Source organism: Vipera berus, assembly GCF_964194415.1.
Source record: "Vipera berus genome assembly, chromosome: 1".
Taxonomy (NCBI): Eukaryota; Metazoa; Chordata; class Lepidosauria; order Squamata; family Viperidae; genus Vipera; species Vipera berus.
In genome coordinates this window covers 275,067,300-275,089,401 of record NC_138202.1, presented here as the reverse complement: position 1 = coordinate 275,089,401, position 22,102 = coordinate 275,067,300, and the positions used below count along the sequence as shown (strand labels likewise).

General features: G+C 38.4%; 1 protein-coding gene across 1 annotated transcript in view; it reads right to left on the bottom strand.

The window, feature by feature from the left end:
- Window positions 1-22,102, bottom strand: part of ESR1 (estrogen receptor 1) — a gene marked incomplete at both ends in the record, with an annotated part of 164,273 nt that overhangs the window by 122,059 nt on the left and 20,112 nt on the right. The window contains one exon of the mRNA XM_081314948.1: window positions 6,087-6,277. Coding sequence (XP_081171074.1) covers window positions 6,087-6,277 — 191 coding nt within the window. The remainder of the gene's footprint in view (window positions 1-6,086; window positions 6,278-22,102) is intronic.

Sequence of the window (22,102 nt, the reverse complement as noted above, 5' to 3'; positions counted from 1 at the left end):
AGGTTCAGATGGGAGATTCCAGCTGGGTTGATGGTGATGTATGAAGGTAAAAGGTACCGTTTGGTTACTGTGATGCAAGCGCGTGATTTTTACAATAATGTTTTAAAAGCAACCCCATTAACACTTCTGGAAGCTGCAAAGGGATCTGGAGAAGGAGAATATCAAGAGGCTGAAGATGGACAGATAGAGGAGAATGGTGCTGCAGGAGATCAAGTTATAACACTTTTGGATGATCCCAGAGAACAGAGGGTGACGCGTGCTGCTTTAAAACGATCAAAAAAGATAAAAGAACAAGATCAGCAGAAGTCTATGGAACTTTCACAACGTACTTATAGCCAAGTAGTGGGAGGTGGGAAAAGATTTGGATGAGGAATGTAAAATTTATATAAGTTTGAAATCTAAGAGAGAATTTTCACAAAATGTTTTATAGATGGTATTTAGACTTTAAAAAGCTAAGCATGTATCTGAATTATTAGCCTAAATGTTGGAGGTGCGGTGAATATTTAATATTACTAAGGTTTGTTTTATCCTATATAAGCTAGAGAGTGATAGATTTTAGAGTTTATGGTTGTTAGTATATGGTTGTTTATGATTGTTTTTTTTATATATACCTTGTACTTAGCTCTGGGAAGTCGGGGGGGGAGGGGGGGAGGGGGGAGAGGAAGGGGGGGAGGGAGAAGGGGTGGAGGGGGGATTTTTTAAGGGAAAAATTGTATGTTAAAACTTTTTAATAAAAAAAAAAGTTATGACCAATCCTTGCCTTTACAACCATCACAGCATCCCTGCAGTCACATGATCAAAATTTGGACACTTGGCACCTGGCATATCTTTATGATGGTTGCAGCATCCTGGGGTGATATGATCACTAGGTATAAATTTTCCAGGGGCTTCTGACAAACAAAATCAATGGAGGAAGCCAGATTTGATTAATGGCCACACAACTCACTTAATGGCCATGTGGTTTCCTTAACAGCCGTAATAAAAAAAAGTTCATAAAATCAGGCGCAACTCATTTAATTACTGTATCAATTGACCGTTCTAGTCTCAATTATGGCCACAAGTCAGGGTCTGCCTGTACACCCAGAAGCCTAGCACTAACCAGTGTGCTCATATTGTTATGCATCCATGTAGAGAGTAAGGGAGATGAGAGTAACACACAAAAACCATTAGCCATGCAAAGACAGCTATTGCATTGTTTAAGTCGTGGAAACAAGATAATATTCAACAGTGGCATGGATAAATGGTTCCCTGATTTACTGGGATATAAGAATGAGGGAAGATATAGCATAATCAGACCTTCAAGATTCTGTTATTATTTCAATAAAATATAGTTCTAGTCTTCTCAGAGTTGATTTTCCTGGTCTGGTTTATCTAGTGGGACTGATAATTCAGAATTATCTATGTCTAACGCGGTGGCTCAGTGGGTTAGGACGCTGAGCTTGTCGATCAGAAGGTCGCCAGTTTGGCGGGTCGAATCCCAAGTGCCGCGTAGCAGAGTGAGCGCCTGTTACTTGTCCCAGCTTCTGCCCACCTAGCAGTTCGAAAGCACGTAAAAATGCAAGTAGAAAAATAGGGACCACCATGGTGGGAAGGTAACAGCATTCCGTGCGCCTTTGGCGTCTAGTCATGCCGGCCACATGACCATGAAAAGGTCCTCGGACAAATGCTGGCTCTTTGGCTTTGAAACAGAGATGAGCACTGGCCCCTAGAGTTGGAAACGACTAGCACACTTGTGCGGGGGAACCTTTACCTTTAACTATAGCTTCCAAGTAGTTTTCATAGGTAGCCCCAAGTAGAACACATTTCAATACTCCAGATAAGGAGTTATCAGGAATAAGTGAATATGAGCAGAGTTCCCCCCCCCCATTCAAGAGTAGGTGCAATTGCACAAAATAGATTTGTTCAAAGGCCATCTTAGGCATGGCTATCGCCTTCTCCTGAAGAAGAAGCCAAAAGTCCAGTAAGACCCAGCCAGAAACTAGAAAGAGAAGATCTTTGGGATCTGACAGCACCCAAATCAACAGCCACCTCCTTTTGGTTAGGGTTGAGCCTCAGCTTGTTTCTCTCCATTCATATTGCCATAGACTCCATCAAAACCTTGACAGCATTGCTTGGATGACCAGGGACTGAGATCCAGTATACAGAATGATAAAATGTGCTTTAATAGGTGGGTTCCATAGACCCTCCCTCCCTCACAATTTTATGAACTTGTCCAATCAAGTTCTTCTGAAAAATGTGCTTTTAAAAAACTCAAGTTATAGAAAATCAGATGGTTTGTTCACTTTTACTTCTGATTAACCATTGATTATTGCACCAAGAACTCCATTAAGCTTCAAATTGTTGCATAAATGAAGAATATGGAAACTATAGTCCTCCAGGCTGCTGAATTGTACTCTGAAGCATTTCTTACCTATCTGTTTTTTCAAGGATTTGGGAAGTTTTAGCTCAGCAAAATTTTACCTATTGCTTTAAATTAACATGAAGATTTTTGTCCTAAAAATAATCCCTGTAGCACTATTGGGTTTCAGGGTTTAGTGACCTTGTTGTAGATTAGAGGTCTCTAACCTTTCTTGGCTGTAGGGAGGAGGAAGCATTTTACACACACACACATGCATATCGCACCTTTATTATTATTTTTTTATAAATAACTCAAGGAGGCAAACCTACAAAACACTCCTTCCTCCTCCTATTTTTCCCACAGCAACAGTCCTGTGAGCTAGATTGGGCTGAGAGTAACTGGCCTAAGGTCACCCTAAACTGGGACTAGAACTTACTGTTTTTAGGTTTTCTAGGCTTAAATGATTTGGAGATCACAAATTTGTAGAACTGCAAAACAATGTCTCTATTTTATTCAATATTGATTATCGATTGTGACATTGAATAGAGGGACATTACCAGTTATCAGTCCCTCAGTATGACTCATGGTATGATAGTTAGAATGCTTATTTGTTTCGTGAACCTTTTTTTGGATAAATATTATTGTACTGATATTAATTCGTGTACATCAATTCTTCAGCCACCAAAAGACGTCTCATATGCACTTGAAGCTGAGTTCTGAAGCTGACTGAAAAATTCACAGCTAGACCATGTTACCAGAATATTGTCTCCATGAGAACTTGAGATATTTTACATAAAGACTGGGGAAAAACACCCTAAAAAACCAAAGTACATTGGGCAGATATTCCATCTTTCCCTCCTTAATGACTTTCTCAAGCCAGAAAGACAGAAATAAATAAATAAATAAAACCAGACAGAACAACTAGATATAAAAGACTACACATATTCCTTCTCCGCATCATTTCTTCTGTGAAGAAAGAAGACAATAATACAATAAGTATCTCATCCAAAAATTGTCATGGATGACTTCATGTCTTCAACTTCATAGCCTTCTGTTCAGAAAGAGCAGAAGCATTCCAAGATAAATTGGAGAACTTTCAAGATACTGTTGTTAAGTAACTTTTTGTAACTTGAATATCTTGTGAAAGTTACAGTGGGTATTGCCTTGATTGATTTCACAACTTGTAAGAAAATAGAAAAAATATATATATGAAGATCCATAGATTGGAAGTACCTCAAGCAACTAATGATTTTCAAGTACTTCAGGAGCTGAATAATGACAGCCATCTCTTTCAGAAAGAGAATATGATTGAATATAATATCAAAAACTTTCTTCCATGAGTGCAGAATTGAAAATTTGAAACCATGGAGCATACTTCTATGAGGGTGAGGTAATATAATAATCTGATCCCCTTTCAATTGCTAAAAACTTACTTTAAACTAAATTCATGTAAGTAAGTAGCAGCAACTGGTTCCCATGAGGTGATGCTTCTCTACTGTATTGAAAATATTAAGGAGACTATTCATTGTTACCCATTTATTACACGAAAGAAGTGCAGATACACATTCTAGCTAACTGAAGTTCACATATTTCCTGTTTCTATTAAGGAATATAATAGATATACATTTAAAAACCATTTGGAAGAACTGCTTCATTTTTTCATGTCACAATCCCTCTGCTCTGTATTAAAGCACACAAATCAGCAGCTTTTTTCAGCTCATGTGGATGCCTGAAAAAAGACACCAGTGCTTTAATGAGCATCAGAAAAGTCCTGTACTCATGTGAACTCCAAAACTTTCCTTCTAAATCATTTTCACAATCCTTTTAATGTTTTTTACTCATGTTCCAGATTATCAACATGCGCTTCGTGAGCTTTCTCTGGTTATTAACCTCTTCCTCAACCCTATGAACTCCATCATTATTGCTGAGTTTATTGCAGAGATAGGATAAGAATATTTCAGGGTCCACTGACTTCACCACTATTCTATTAGTCCAGGAACTTCAACATTCGCCAGGGAAGGAGTAAATATATATAAAGTAAATGTTGCACATACACAAGATTGCTATTTTCACTTATCCGACATTCTCCCATTTTGAGATTACTCTCTTACGTGTTGATATGGAAAATCAATTAAAAGCAACATGTACTGACGTGAGAGTATATTAAGAATACACATGGCACCCCTTAGTGGCAATTGAGAAAAGCTTTTGGATGAAACAGAAAGTCTTAAAGCAGCAGTGAAATTACTAGAGTATAAGGGATGTACTTTTTTTTTAAAAAAAAAGATCATCTCTGTAAGCAGATTATAGTGCACGACTTGAGAAGCGTCACTTTAAGAAGACAGTGGACAGTAATAGATTCAACTGCAGGAAGCTTCTCCTGAGAAAGGCAAAAGGGGGAAGTGCTGAGCAATGGAAAGTAAGTAGGAATTTAAAATTATTAATCACGGAAAGGCAGGACTGATTGTGGTGTTAGCAACAATTTGTTCATCCCCAAATCAAGAAACAATAGTTGGGCTAGTAAGAGCAGCTCAGAGGAAGAGAAATGTATGTTTTTGTTCTTTCATGTATTTACTTTTTCTTCCATATACGTTTTTTGTTTCTACCTTAAAGACTGCAAGGCTTTCAGTTTCCATTCATACTGAAAGTCTGCCCAGGATGGTTAGAGGAGGCCAAGAAAGAGAGGGGCAGGGGGAAACCTACCATCAAGCTGGTAATACAGATAGTCCTCAACTTACAATCACAATAGAGTCCAACGTTTTGGTTGCTAAGTGAGACAGTTAAGTGAACTTTGTCCCATTTTATGACTTTTCACGCCACAGTTGTTAAGTGAATTGCTGCAGTTGTTACGTTAGTGACATGGTTGTTAAGTGAATCTGGATTCCTCATTGACTTTGCTTGTCAGAAGGTTGCAAAAGGTGGTCGCATGACCCCAGAAACTAATACATTTGAGTCAATTGCCAAGTGTCTGAATTTTGATCATCTGGCCGTGGGGATGTTGCAACGGTCATAAGCGTGAAAAACGGTCATAAGTTACTTTTTTCAGTGCCATTGTCATTAAATGAACTGTTGTTAAGTTGAGGACTACATATAGTTCGGCATAAGAATCTAGTATTTTCAAACATCTACCTGGCTACCATTAGAATTAAGAATTCTCCAATAATAATTAGCTTACTTGGGTCAATTCATAAGCAGTCGCCTCATTTTGGCAAACAGTTTGAGGACTTCCTAGAAGCCTTTTCCAGTTTTGAGTTGGAGTTGGGATTTGTACAGTAGGTGTCCCACATTTTAGGGGAATCACCTCATGGAAAGCTTCCTTTAGATAGTCCTGTATTTATTTTGTCTACTATTGTTATATGAACTGTAATAGCAGCATTACACAAAGATAGGGCAGGCAAGTATTGAAGAAAAAAGCAAAATGGGTATTTGAGATTACATTTGTCATTTACAAATCTAAGTTATTTACAAAATATTTAAATACAGATAATAGTCCAGAGTAGTCTTTTTTTTAATTTCCAAGTCATGCTTAAACACCTCAATCTATTCACACTGTATATGTTAAACAGAGACTAAATATGCATTTTAATATGCTGTGAACTATTTAGTTTATTTCTTTATTCTAAAAGTTTAATTGTATCAGCCATATACTGATCCACAGTTTCAGTCTGTTCAGTAATAAACAACACTCTCATTACTTGATTAGAATGAACAAGAAGGTTACATGTCGGGTGTGTCAATGTTACATTACCTTGAATGCTCCTTTTAAAAAAGGCTTTACAGCCCTCGCAGGACCAAACCCCATAATGGTAGCCAGAGGCATAATCATTGCAAACAGCACAATAGCGGGTCTCCTTGGTAGACTCCATAGACAGGTTTCCCCTTTCATTGGTGCTAGACATTCGCTCTCTGCCATTGTGACGTCTGGTCTCCGAGCCAGGCCTGCAAAATGAACAATAGTGAGTTCAACATTGGAGAATAGCTCAGGGTGGAAACACTGGGATCTTAATAACCTAGTTTGGTTAAAAAATGTTTGCAAGAAGAAAACCAAAGTCAGCAAACACCAAGATCCCAACATTAGTGAGTGGGTAGCGGCAGTACAAGTCAACACATGAAAATATCATTCTGGTTGGGAGTGACAATTCGCCAAGCTAATGAAGCATGATCATTCATTACAAGGAACTGTCAAATTTGGGAGGGGTAGATTGATGCCAACCACAAATATTAGGGTGTCTGTATAATCCCCAGAAGCTGAGTTCACCTCAGGAGAGGCTTTATGCATACCTGAAAGGAACTGTGTGCTGGGAACATAATGCAGACGAGACTATTGGAATCATTTTTCCCTTCAAGCATAAGCAGCTAAACTTTGCGCTCCTATCATTCCCATTACTCTTATTTCCTAATGGTGCATTTGGCCACTCACTTCTCCAGGTTTTTCACACTGAATAATATAACCAATGAAATAAAAGTTTGAAGAGAGTCCCATTTCTCAAACAACTAAACAGGAAACATAGAAAGTCATTTCTTGAATATTCTGACCAAAATCAATACATTTAGATGGCACCATCATCCTTAAGCTTTAGGTGCCATGAAAAGAGAGGGTGTTGAAGTGACTATATACCATCCAAATGAGTCCTTGACTTATGACCATTAATTTAGCGACTGTTCTAAGTTACGATGGTGCTGAAAAAAGTGACTTATGGCCGGTGTTACCAGACCACTTATAACTGTCACTGGGGTCACATGATCATGGTTTGTGTGCTTGCAGCCAGCATGCATTTACAATGGTTGCCGCATTCCAGGGAAATGTGATTACCATTTGTGACTTCTGAATTGGCTTCTGACAAACAAAATCATTGAGGGAAGCCGATTTACTTAATGCCCATGTGATTTTCTTATCACTTGTGCCAAGGAAAACAACAGCTCTCAAAAGAAACCAGCATGGCTGCATAAAGAACTCTCTGATAAATTGAAAGATAAAAAGGACAAGTATAAGAAGTGGAAAGAGGGGCACATAACTAAGGCAGAATATCAGCAAATAGCCCATGCCTGCAAAGGTGAAGTGAGGAAAGCTAAGGCTCAAAATGAACTAAGGCTTGCGACCAAAGTCAAAAATAACAAAAAAAGCTTCTTTCAACATATAAAAAAGAAGAAAAAAGTTAAGGAGATGATTGGTCCATTAGTGGGGGGAAATGGCAAGAAGGTGACAAGCAACAGGGAGAAAGCAGAACTATTTAACTCATTTTTTTGCATCTGTCTTTACACAAAGGGAAAAAGCAGTCCAACCTACCAAAACCAATGCCATAAAAAACAGAATAGAAATGCAAGTTAACATAGGCAAGAAAATGGTAAGTGAGCACCTGTCTAGACGAGTTCAAATCACCAGGACCAGATGGATTATACCCCAAAGTTCTCAAGGAACTGGCAGACGTGATCTCAGAGCCACTGAACTATATTTTTCAAAGATCCTGGAGCACTGGGAAACTACCAGAGGACTGAAAGAGAGCTGATGTAGTTCCCATCTTCAAAAAAGGGAAAAAAATAGATCCAGGAAACTACAGACCTATCAACCCTACCTCAATACCTGGGAAGATTCTGGAAAAGATAATCAAACAACAAATCAGCGAACACCTTGATGCAAACAAAGTCATCACTAAAAGTCAACATGGGTTTGTCAAAAACCGATCATGCCAGACAAATCTTATTACATTCTTTGACCAAGTGACAAAATTAGTGGACCAGAGGAATGCTGTAGATATAATTTACTTGGACTTCAGTAAGGCATTTGATAAAGTAGATCACAACCTACTACTTGAGAAGATAGAAAAATGTGGGTTAGATAGCATCACCACCAGATGGATTCGTAGCTGGCTGACCGGCCATACTCAGCGTGTGGTCCTCAATGGAACTGCATCTACATGGAAGGAAGTGTGTAATGGGGTGCCCCAGGGCTCTGTTCTGGGCCCAGTGCTCTTCAACATCTTCATCAATGATTTGGATGAGGGGATAGATGGAGAACTCATCAAATTTGCAGACGACACCAAGCTGGCAGGAATAGCCAATACTCCAGAAGATAGGCTTAAAATACAGGAGGATCTGGACAGACTCGAACACTGGGTGCTATCTAACAAAATGAAATTCAGTGGTGAAAAAAGTAAGTTTCTACATTTAGGCAAGAAAAATCAACTGCACAGGTATAGTATAGGTGGTACCTTGCTCAATAGTAGTAACTGTGAGAGGGATCTCGGAGTCCTAGTAGACAATCACTTCAATATGAGCCAGCAGTGTGCTGCAGCTGCCAAAAAAGCCAACACAGTGCTAGGCTGCATTAACAGAGGGATAGAATCAAGATCACGTGAAGTACTAATATCACTTTACAATGCCTTGGTAAGGCCACATCCAGTTTTGGTGACCACGATGTTAAAAAGGATGTTGAGACTCTAGAAAGGGTACAGAGAAGGGCAACAAAGATGATTGGGGGACTGGAGGCTAAAACATATAGGGAACGGTTGCTGGAATTGGGTATGTGTAGTTTAACGAAGAGAAGGGTGAGGGGTGACATGATAGCAGTGTTCCAATATCTCAGGGGCTGCCACAAAGAAGAGGGAGTCAAGCTGTTCTCCTAAGCACCTGAAAGCAGGACAAGAAGCAACGGATGGAAATTAATCAAAGAGAGAAGCAACCTAGAACTAAGAAGAAACTTCCTGACAGTTAGAACAATTAACCAGTGGAACAACCTGCCTCCAAAAGTGGTGAATGCTCCAACACTGGAAGTTTTTAAGAGACTGGACAGCCATTTGCCTGAAATGGTATAGGGTTTCCTGCCTAAGCAGGGGGTTGGACTAGATGACCTCCAAGGTCCCTTCCAACTTATGATGATGATGATGATGATGACGACTCGCTTAATAATTGCATTGCTTAATGACTGAAGTTCTGATCTCAATTGTGGTCATAAATTGAGGACAACCTGAACAAGAATAGCTCTCTTAGATTCAGCAAAATCTGACAAATCTACTATCTGATCTTACATAAGATTCCAATAGAGGCTTCCATTTCTTGATCAAACATTTCTTGATCCTAAATCCTCAGATTTGCAGGAAAGACATACCAATGGTATGTTGCTTGGACCCAATTCAAATGGAGATGGGACTAATATTTTTTAAATAGCAGATATTTTGTATTAAAAACTTTCTCCCTCATTCCTACCACCTCTCCTCACAGACAAAATATTTTATTTATTTTTATTTAGTTATATTTATATACCGCCCTTTCCCTGAGGACTCAGGGCAGTTTACAGGGAATTAAAAAATCCAACATACAAAAGTTAAAACCGAATTAAAAAATATTAAATTGACCCTGTACACAATTAAAACCCCAATTAAAATTTCTCCTCAGCCTGGGCCCGAGAGCTCAAAGAGCCAGGTCTTCAGGCCCCGGCGGAATGATCGGAGGTCGGGGGCAGTTCTCAGCTCCACCGGCAGCTGGTTCCAGAGGGCAGGCGCTCCCACTGAGAAGGCCCTATCCCTGGGTGTCACCCGCCGGCAATCTCTCACCGGCGGAACCCTGAGCAGACCCTCCCTGTGGGAGCGCACTGGACGAAGGGCATTTGATGCCGGCAGCAGGTGTTCCCTCAAGTAACCCGGACCCAGGCCATGTAGGGCTTTATAGGTAATAACCTATATGAAGGTAATGTGCTAGTTTCTTATGGTTATATATCATTCTTAAATAGATAATAACTCAGCTTGGCCAAAATGAAAAATGTTAGTCATTTCCATTAGAATAAAAAGTAATTTAATAACCCCAACTAATTTAAAGAGGGATGCATTGTTAAAGAATTTAAGTACATAATGCTACACATTCCTGGATACAAATTTCACTGAAATAATGTGAAGAAACATGTTTACAGTTGAATTTCTACTCAGAGAACTCAAATGTATGGTGTAAAAGATATCAACTACACTCCCCTTTTGTCCCTTTATTCTTTGTGTCAACTTACTGTAAGAACATGAGATTGACATATGCACACTGCACAACTTTTCACACACAAAAAGGAGATTGGAGATATAATGGAACCATATAATGTAAGGGAAATGACCCGAGGAAAACATCTAGTCTACCACCTTGACCACTACAAGAACCAATTCTTACAGCATCGCCAAGTGATGGCCATTCATGAAATGATTGTCTTTGAAGGAGGTATTGCAATATGGCAATATTACCCTTGACATACAGTAGTTTATCTGATTATTGGCGTTATTTTATCAAATGATGTCTTAACACTATCAATTAATGGAGGAGCCTATCATACTTCTGAGATCTAAGCGGTAGATCCTTTTCAGCTCTTTTTAACCTCTGGAACTTCATGAGTCAGAAAGACAGCACATATTGAACAATTATGCCAACTTGATATATAATAACAAACATACATTATTCTAATTTAGTAATAACATAGCATGAAAATAACCACAAGGTTGTCCCAAATGACTTCAAAACTTAACCTTTTGTTGTTGTTGTTCAGTTTTCTTCTGTAAAGGCAAACATACTTCTTTGTCTGATACTCGGGGGAAAACAGCCGTGTATGAATAACTGAAGTGTATGGAGACAGCTTGTTCTCAGCCAAAATACCCAGACATTTCTCTGTTAACTCCTACTTTCAACTCTTTTGAAGAAATATTAGTCTTAGTTGCCTAGTTATCTGCTCATTTCCATTCTTCAATGTTCCTGGAAAGTTTCCCACTTTTCTGATACTGCTCTTATTCCTTTGATGACTGGTTATATAGTGCTTAAAATGGGTTTTTCCAAGTACAAATTAAAAAAAAACTTGGGAAGAAGAAAGATGAAAGACATAAAATCATGAAACATCTGCACAAAAAACCTAAAAGGTCCTGAATGCTCCTGTTCATACAATGATACACCTCTTCAGCTTAGAAAACAGTAACCTAGGAGCAATTCAAGCATAAAAACAGAGGTATATGAAGAAAGGTGAAGATAACAGAAAGGAATCAGGTTAGCATGTAAAAGCCATTAAATGACCCTATACCTCGTTTTAATCACTGCCCTTAGTGCTGTCTGAGCTTGGTTATTTTCTTGAAGACATTTTATTGCCCATCACTAGCACTGATTATGTTACCTAGTATGGTTAATGAAATGTCTGCAACAAAACAACAAAGCTCTGAGAGCACCAAGGACACCTCACTTCAATCCTGAACTACGAATATTCTCCTTTATTTAATCACTGCATTAGTATTGTACTGTAAAGTACTGTGAAAACCCTTATGGTTCACAAAGAAATTATTCTCTTTTAAAATGTAAGAATAATACTGATTGTCGTTGGTCAAAATATTATTTCTTCTTTCATTAATAGATAATTATTCAAGGCATGAATGGTTTTTAATAATAAAATATATATTACATTTAAAATCTTTTTGAGTCTGTGACTGATATCTGTATTTGGGAATAAGTATCTTTGAAAGTCTTTGTTAGTAAGCATTAATATCTTTTCTCCCTTATACGATTTGAATTGGCTTCAAATTTCATCTCAAAGCAGTCAACAGAAATATATTAACCCATTGAAAGCTAACATAATTATAAGATAAGGACATAGGTTAATTAGGAAGAGTTAAACCTCCATTTTATTCTCATTATAATTTGCAGAATAACATGATATTACTTCTGGTAGACTGCAACCTTATGACACAATGAAATTTCATAGAATTATATTGTAATCATTCATTTCATGCTGTCAAGTGCTGTTCTATAAAATCTGGAAAGAGTTTGATGATTTAATGGGGCACATTGTTACAGCTTATGAGGGAAGAAACTTCTTGTTTCTTTCCTGTTGAAAGAAACTAATCAGGGAGTCACAAAAATTATAGTTTCGAAAAGAAACCTGCATTTTCTTAAGTTTCCAACCGCTCTGTTAAAACTGTATTTTATGTCATGGTATGAGGAGGAGAAAATCCTTTCGTAAAATACATCTATAATTTGATCGGACACATTTTGAATATTGCAGATTGAAAATTTCTTCCTGAGTAGTAAATATATTTGGGGGGAAGGAGGAGAAAACTCTCAAAATTCTGGGATAATTATGTTTTTTTTTCCTGAGAAGCAGGAGAAAAAATTACTGATACTTTGGGTAACTGCTAGGCTGTCCAGTTTGGCTGGCTGAACCTTTCCCTGAAAAATTACTCAGGAACATATCACAGGAGACTGAATGACAACTCAGGAGGACATGGGACATAACAGTGAGCTATAAAGCTGCTCAGTTGGGCCCTAACCTTGTTGGTTAATTTCCCTGAATAGTATTTTCATCCTTCATGCATTAGAAAATGTGTTTTCCTTCCATAAGAAATAACTTTGCCCTGCATAGCAGCCTGGTAGAAATGGGATACAGAAGATTGTGGAGAAATGGTTTGTTAAGAGTTTCTCTTGAAATCCAGAGCAGCAAAGGATCTGGGTGTGTTTTAAGATGTACAGCCTACTGGTACAAAGTGAATAAGACTTGCTTGAAGAGTATGTATTCACCATATATAGATGGTGCTTAGTCATTGGAAAAGTGTTCCCCAAACTTGATATTATCAAACAGAGAAACATGGCCTTCTCTTCATTTGTGTGGGTATGTTGTTGTTGTTGTTGTTGTTGTTGTTGTTGTTGTTGTTGTTCTTCTTCTTCTTCTTCTTCTTCTTCTTCTTCTTCTTCTTCTTCTTCTTCTTCTTCTTCTTCTTCTTCTTCTTCTTCTTCTTCTTCTTCTTCATCTCCTCCTCCTCCTCCTCCTCCTCCTCTTCCTCAGAATGTATATTTTAAAAAATGAAGGTTCCCCCCAAAAATTAACTTCCTCAACAAGGAAATGGTATGTTCTAGGAATAATCTGTTATTATTATTATTTATATACTGTTACCAAAGTGCTTGGAAATTTACTAAGGATATATTCTTGCCCTAATCAGCCAACAGTTTAAAATCCAACCCAAGGACAGTGGAAAAGAGAGAAATAATGTGGTTTTTCTTGGTAATGCTTACTTAGGCTTACATAAATAGTCTGTTACAAAGCAAGATTGGAACTAAAATTTCATTTATAAAATGGCAAGTATTGTCCTCTCTTTAGTGGAACAGGGATATTTATACTGATATCTGAACAGCAGGATCAACTACACAGAGAAAATTGATTGCATACTACCTTATAATCTATTGGTTGTTTAGAGAATCTCTGACTCAGTTGTTCCTTGAAATCTTCTATTATGTCTTGCTAAGAAAAGATTAAATTCAGTAAGAACTAGCCTAGAGGCTTTAAAAGACTGAAATTGCCAGGAAATGCAATTTTCAGACATTGAGACAAGCATCCTTGATTTCTTCTATATTTACTTATTAACCCCATCCCCATTCTTGATTTGCTTGATTTAAAAATTATTTAAACATTAACAGAGCTGTTTTCCATTGGAGGCATTATTTCCTCTCATTTCAAGACATAAACTAGTTATAGAATGTACTCTAACTATCAAAGATGGGAGCGGCAACTGGCAATTCTAGTAAACTCCATTTAACCACCAGTCTTAGACACATACTTTATTTTAGGAAGTCTTTATGTTTTCCATTGCCAAGTCTTTATGTTTTATTGCCAAGCAATAAAACCAAAGATTATGTCTGGACTAAATTTGTGCAAACAAATGCCAAGGAGATCTATGCATGAATGAGAACACCAACCCTAAACACAACCTCGAGCTGTGGTTCAGTTGCATTCAGTGCACCCTTTCCACTGGAATGTCACTACTTTCTCACTTGAAGAGTTTACTAGCCTAACAAACTTTGTTGACAAGTAGCTATAGTTACCAAATGAAGCCTTACACAGCAGTCAAACCCCTATATAAATAGAAAAGTGAACATTTTTTCAGACTGTATTAAAGTTATTTAATTCCAAAATCTTAAAAAATGGAAATAGTTGGAGACTGTGGGGAGGGGAGTGGTGAGTAACAAATGCCTGTTACCATAATAAGCTCCATTACCTTAAAATAGGCTTTAAAATTATCTCTCGGATTGCCAGCAGCATTCAGTTAAGTTTCAGGGTAATTGACCAAGAGGAAGCTCTGAAATATTACAGAATCATAAAATGGTGGACTTGAAGGGATAGACAGGTAGAACAAGCCACCATGTCAGAATGATATGTGCATTATTTGCATATTTGCGGTTATGTATTTACATCATGATGTCTGATGCAAGTCCATACACTGCATGCTGGTGTTATGATTCATTGCTTCGCCTACCCCAACTGTAATCATCCATAGTTATAGTCATGGAGTCTCACATTCACATTCTGTTTAGTTTAGGAGTCCTCTGCCATTCCCAATAGTTCTCCATTCTGATGTCCTATGAAAAGATCAAGTGAAGGGGAAGCCTCACTTACTTCCTCACTTATTTATATGATTTATAGAACCGCCCATGTCACCTATGTAAGCTATGGGTGGCTTACATGTTTTAAACATACAAACCCACCAATCATATCCCCTGGCACTCAAAGATAAATAGTTGGCCCCACTTACAGTTCATCTACCCGAGACCCAAATGCTTGGGAAACAACCAGGTCTTCAATGCCTTTAGGGAAGGCTAGAGGGTTGGGGCCATATGAGTCTCTGGGGAGAATGCTCTTTCAAAGGACAAACCCACTGTTTACATCTCTTCACAAGAGGAAGTGCCTCCTAATGTTCAGCATGAATTATCTTTTAATTTCATCCTGTTCATTCTCTTAACACAAAACAAATGTGCCTGTTTTCCAAATAACAAACTTAGATATTTGTAGCATATTTTACTCGATCTTCCCATTGGCCAGCTAAATATACTGAGCAACTTTAACAATTTCTTAGTAAACTTCATTTCCAGTCTGTTTCATCCTGGTATTTTCCCTCTAAATCCAAACTCCTCCATGGCCATTTTGAAGGTTGGTATCCAGAATCAGACAGAAATTCTCCAAATACGAGCTAGTCAATTCACAGTATGAGTCTACTGTATGATATTTGTGTTAATGAAGTTTGAATTGGCCTTTTTAACGGCTTTAATGTCACTCCTTGCTCATGTTCACTTAGTACTTCACTAAAGACCATTAATCTTTCTAACAAGTACAACTGACAAAAGTGTTTTCCCCATCATATACCTAGGCACTGGAGAAAAGCCTAATGCTGGGAAAGGTTGAGGGCAAGAGAAGAAGGGGACGACAGAGAATGAGGTGGCTGGATGGAGTCACTGAAGCTGTAGGCGTGAGCCTAAATGGACTCCAGAAGATGGTAGAGGACAGGAAGGCCTGGAAGAATGTTGTCCATGGGGTCGCAACGGGTCGGACACAACTCCACAACTAACAACAACAACAACAACAACAATACCTAGGCATTTAATTTTTCCTACTTAGTACTGGACCTTACTATTGGACTTTGCTGAAGATCATCCTGTTGGACTTGACCCTATGATCAAGCTACCTGAGGTCATTTTGAATCACGATTTTTGTCCTCTAAAGAAGGGGTTCTCAATTTTGCTCATGGGCTCTTCTGGGCTACATTTGTCACCACATGTAACCTCCCCCTCATAGTTGCTGTTAATTTGAAAAAGGTACTTTACTATCTGCACTGTTTATTAATGTCAACTGTTTGATATAAAGACAAAGTGTTTGTGAGGATTAGGAGAAATTATCCTGGCAATTAAGTTTAAGCAACCCCCTAAGAAACCTACCATGGCCCCCTAGACCTATAGCATAGCCCAGATGAGAACAATTGATTTAAGGCAGGGGTTCCCAACCCCCAGTCCATGGATTGGCCACAGCATGCCAAGCAACTGGTCCACACAAACAAGTGAAGCCCCATCTGCAGGATGCAGGCAGCATGCAAAACCATGCCCACTCCAGTCCACGGAAAAACCTTTCTCCACACAACTGATCCCTTGTGTCCAAAAGATTAGTGTCCAAAAGCCCACTGCTTTGATGTATTAACTAGGCCTATTAGATTGATGTCATCTGTATACCTAGTTCTGTAAGTATAGAAATAGCAATAGCAAAAGCAATAGCACTTAGACATATACTGCTTCACAGTGCTTTACAGCCCTCTCTAAGTGGTTTTACAGAGTCAGCCTATTGCCGGCAACAATCTGGGTCCTCATTTTACTGATCTCGGAAGGATGGAAGGCTGAGTCAACCTTGATCCAGTGAGACTCAAACTGCCAAATTGCTGGCAGCCAGCAGTCAGCAGAAGTAGCCTGCAGTACTGCATTCTGACCACTGTGTCACCAGGGCTCTGGACCAGTACTTTCCTTTCCATTCCATTTCTTGGATCATTTATAAACACATTGAGCAGCACATGACTCAGGACAAAGATCTGGGAAATTCATATTGCTGTTCACATTGATGCAGAATCATATGTAAATATCAGTAAACATGGTTTTTCAAGTAGTGGCAAATCCACTGGACTACATTACCTGCTAGATCCATTTATCATTTTGCCAGAAGGATATCATGAGAAGTCTTCTCAAATATACTTTACTAAAATCAAGATGCATTATATCCACAGCATTTCCTTGGTATACCAAACTAATCTCAGTATCTTTCCCTCTCCCACCTTCCCTTCTCTCCTAAAGAAAGACAAGGTCCGGTTGATACAACATGCTACCGAGAAACCATACTGGCTCTTGGTATGAGGGGTCCTTGGTGCTCTCTGAGCTTGGTTGTTTTCTCGCAGACATGTTACTACCCAAAGTAGGTAACATAATCAGTGCACTGATAATGTTACCTAGTTTGGATAATGAAATGTCTGCAAGAAAATAACCAAGCTCAGAGAGCACCAAGAATCCCTCATTTCAACCCAAAGCTACAAATATTCTCTTTTATTGGCTCTGGGTAATAATAGCACTGTGAGCATTAAAAGTGCTTGCAAATATGCCTTTTGAAGACTGTTCAATTATCTTGCTCTATATCACAGGTCTTCAACCCGCGGCTCCGGAGCTGCATGCGGCTCTTTCAGCCATCTCCTGCGGCTCCCAGTCCTCTGCCATGTGCAGTCCAAAAAAAAAAAGTGGGACTAAAAAAGTTCAACCAATCAATTCAAATATGCAGGTTAGGTGCATATCTCGCCTTAGCTCCACTCTTCAGTCAAACCCTGTTCTGTGCATGCGCGCATGTACGCACATGCGCACACATTTTTTGCGGCTCCCAGTTTTTCCTTTTGTGAGGGAACCGGTTCCGAGTGGCTCTTTCACTGTTTCAGGTTGCTGACCCCTGCTCTATATGGATGATAAACTAAATTTTTTGTTTAGTTCTAAATTTCCTGGTTGCTGCTTCTTCCCCTTTTGAAATACCAGGACTCTTCAAAGATTATTATAAATGGTTCTGACGGTTCCAATACATTAGGATGGAATTTGATCCTGAACACTTAAATTTGTTTAAGGAAACAAGAAGGGCAGTGTTACTATACCTTTTTCAATCCTGAAATGTATACTTCTCCTTTACTCAGTTGTGTTGAGAATTCTATTTGATAGCAAATGGATGCAAAGAAATTATTGCACCTCTTTTCTATTGCCTATCATTTCTTCTCCACATTTCTTACACAGCAGACCAACAGTCTCCTTGACTCTACTGCCCTGCTTATTATATTTGCATTCCTCACCAAACACATCTCATTCAGAACTCAGTCAGCCTTCCTGACTCCGTCTGTCAAACCATGCCAAGCATGTCAATAAATCTCAACTCCAAGACACTTTCAGCAGGAACTCACATCCATGCCAGTTTAGTCATTTTTTCTTTCTTTTTTTCTTCATAAGATCCAGTTTGGTAGACCAAGGAAATTCACAGAAATAAAACCTTTCTATACTACATATCTGTTCTAGGGTTTCAATTCTAGGCCTTTTCTGGTCAATGACAATTTGACCATCTTGTATATATTATTCCTTAACCAATGATTGGTACTTGAAACAGGTTTTCCAAATGCCAGTAAGTCAGATGGGGATAATTAAGGCAACAAGGAAATGCATTGAATGATTGCACCCATCAACACCCTCCTCTTTAAAATAATGCTACGCTGAGCCTGAAATTAATCATTCATATTTGCTGACACGGAGGGCAACACTGAGTAGGCTAATCTCTTGTGACTTCCTTTACTCAGTTAAGAAGTGGTAGAAGTTTAGCTTTGGCAGTAACAATATGTTGAATCTATACAGCCCAAAGGAAAATGCAAATTGCCTTTATTTCTCTTTATGTCTGATTCAGGAGTTGCATTCACATGCTGGGAGAACATTTTCAAGTTGAAGGGGAGCTCCAGCAAGAAAGAGATTATCAGTGGAAAATTCCTGAATGTGGACACATGGCAAAATGTGGACTTTCCCAAGGGCTTTGTAAATTCTCAAGCTATGCTTGCCAATTTGGGCTTCTGCTCCCTCAGAAAGGACAACTAAGCCTTTTGGGAAAGCTCCTAGATTCACTGATGTTATTAGGGAGCTCAGCTGTAAAGAGCGACTCCTACCAACTGCTGAAGTCCATCTACCCATATTGAACCTTTGTTTTTTTGCTTTACTGTAAATGTGGTTTATGTTAGGCTCCTCTTGAGTGTGGTCCAGAAGCTGCAGTCAGTGTGAATGCAGCTGGCAATTGGAGACATTGGGCTCTTGGTTATACACACAGTACACCAGTAATGAAGCAACCCGCTGGTTGGCTAGACAGGTTCAAGGTTTTGCTCTTGGGACTTTCTACCCTAAAACCTTATACTGAGGTTATTTGGCAGATCACCTCTCGGCATATGGTTTCGAGTGACCATTAAGATGATCACATAATGGATGTGTTTGCTTTTTTGTGCTGCAATTTGCCTCCTACTATGTGTATAAAAGGCCTGTCCACGTTTTCCCTAGGTAAGTCTTGTGTGAAAGTAAATTGCAAGTGCTTCCTCCTTTTTGTAACATTTTACTTTACAAGAAACTATTTTGGCTGCCATAATTTAATATTAGGATTTTACTATGACACACAACTAATTAAATATTAGATAATGATGTGTAGAAATGATGTACAACTAATTAAATATGATAATATTTGCTTTTCATAAAACAAAAAAATTGGCATGCCTTAGTTTATAAATGTATGGCAGTGAAAGTTGGACCATAAGAAAGGCTGAGCGCCAAAGAATTGAGGCCTTTGAAGTATGGTGCTGGAGAAGACTCCTGCGAGTCCCTTGGACTGCAAGGTGATCAAACCGGTCAGTCCTAGAGGAGATCAACCCTGACTGCTCTTTAGAAGGCCAGATCCTGAAGCTAAAACTCAAATACTTTGGCCACCTTATGAGAAGGAAGGACTCACTGGAGAATAGCCTAATGCTGGGAAAGATTGAGGGCAATAGAAGAAGGGAACGACAGAGAATGAGGTGGCTGGATGGAGTCACTGAAGCAGTAGGCATGAGCTTAAATGGACTCCAGAAGATGGTAGAGGACAGGAAAGCCTGGAGGAACGTTGTCCATAGGGTCGCAATGAGTCAGACACAACTTCGCAGCTAACAACAACAAGTTTATAAAACTCTACGATCTATGCATGTTTACATAAAAAGAAGTCTCACTATGTTCATATAGCTTTCATCCCAAATCAAGCTAAGACTGTAATTTATAGAGACCTATCTAGACTAGATTTTAGAAAGAAAATGGATCCTTGACAAGGAAAAGGGACATAAAACAAGTGATCCCAGACTTACAAAAGCAGCTTCCCTCTCTGCCCTTTACAAAATAACAAAACTTGCACAATGTTTTTCAAACTGCTGATGTTCCCTAATCACTGAAACCTTACATAAAGAGCCAGGGCCAGAGAGAGTGCATTTATAAAATTGAATTAATCATTGACTGTGGGATTGGTCTGTCATCCAAAACAAATTTAAAATGCATTATCGAATGTGGATTCTCTGCTGATCCAAAAAAGGCCAATAGATAAACTGAATATTAACAAACGTTTCATATGGCAAAAAAGACATATTTATGAAGAGTAATCATAAGTGTAGGGAGAAAAACAGGGAAGAAGGTAAAAGCACAAAAAATGGTAACTAACAAATGAGTGACATAAAATAATATGGTAGGATATTACAACCATGTTTTAAAAAAATAAGATGGTGGGGAAGGGATGAATTCAACCTGTTAAATATTCCAATTTACAACATCATCATTATTATAACAATTCCACACTTATTGTAATTTGGTAAATCATTTGTAAATAGTCTTTTATATTTGTAGACTTCCAAAAAAATTATAGCTAGCTGGGAATCCTATATTATATATAGTATATACCAAGAATAAGTATATACTCTTTAATTGTTAACATGGTGAAGTTAGAGAACCAGAGATCTCATACAAAGATAAGAACAAAAAATAGGGTGGTGACATTTATTTATTTACTTGTTTGTTGTTAAGCTTATATTACACCTCTTCTCTAGGAGCTCAAGAAACATTACATAGTCTCTCATTTTATCCCCACAACAACCCTAATTCTGTGAGGTGAGCTGAGTTGAGAGGGATAATGACTGTCCCAAAGTTATCCCATGAACCTCTGTGATTAAGGGTGGACTTGATCCTGGGACTGAGGAAATCTGTGAATTAAAGTCCACAACTCTAAAAGTTGCCAAGTTTGGAGACCTTTGATCTAAAGCACTACCTCACCATGTCAAGGGAAGGGGTTTTTCACAGTTAGAATAAATGCTTTTGCAAAATCAGTATTGTCCTGAAAGATCCATTTTATATACTGTAGCTGGAAAAGTGGATGTTTCAAGAGCTTAAATGATTTATTTAAGTAGAGAAGGGAACTAGGGGATTAGCCATATTGGATCTAATCCTCACTAACAGAGATGAAATGATGGAAGGTGTTGAAGCCACAGGAACTTTGGGGGGAAATGATCATGCAGTATTAGAATTCAACATTATGGAAGCACAAGCAATAGAACACAGTCAAACTAGAGTTTTGAACTTTAAGAGAGCTAATTTCAATAAATTTAGAGAGAGCTTGGATAGGATTCCATGGATGAGAATCCTCAAGGGGAAAACAACTCAAGAAGCTTGGGAAATTTTGAAAAGTGAGATAATAAAAGCCCAGTCTAGCACAATACCAACAAAGAAGAAAAATAACAGCTCTCAAAAGAAACCAGCATGGCTGCATAAAGAACTCTCTGATAAATTGAAAGATAAAAAGGACAGATATAAAAAGTGGAAAGAGGGGCACATAACTAAGGCAGAATATCAGCAAATAACCTGAGCCTGCAAAGATGAAATGAGGAAAACTAAGGATCAAAATGAACTAAAGCTTGCGACCAAAGTCAAAAATAACAAAAAAAGCTTCTTTCAACATGTAAAGAACAGGAAAAAAGTTAAGGAAATGCTAGGTCCATTAGTTGACCAAGGTCTCTTCCAACTTCTTCTTCTTCATCATCATCATCATCATTATATTATAATACAGTGAGGTTTCTTCCCTGCATTTTGGATTTTTTCCCTTTCTCTTTGCCAATTAATGTACAACATATCCCATGATCAAGAAGATGCTGTAACATCTGGATTTTTAACAGTGTCTGTATTACCATTGCTACCTATTGGGAAAGCAAATTAGGCCATCTTTAATTCTGTTTATTCTCCCAAGTGCCTTCTGCTTTGGGAAATATGAAGGCAAGAAGAGGAAAAAGAGCTTTTTCTCTACATGCCACTTGTTTAAGTAGTTGCTACTTTTTCAATGAGAACAGAATGTTTCACATGCCTCTCATTATTAAATGTTTCCTCTCAAGCTATTCTCCAAAGCAC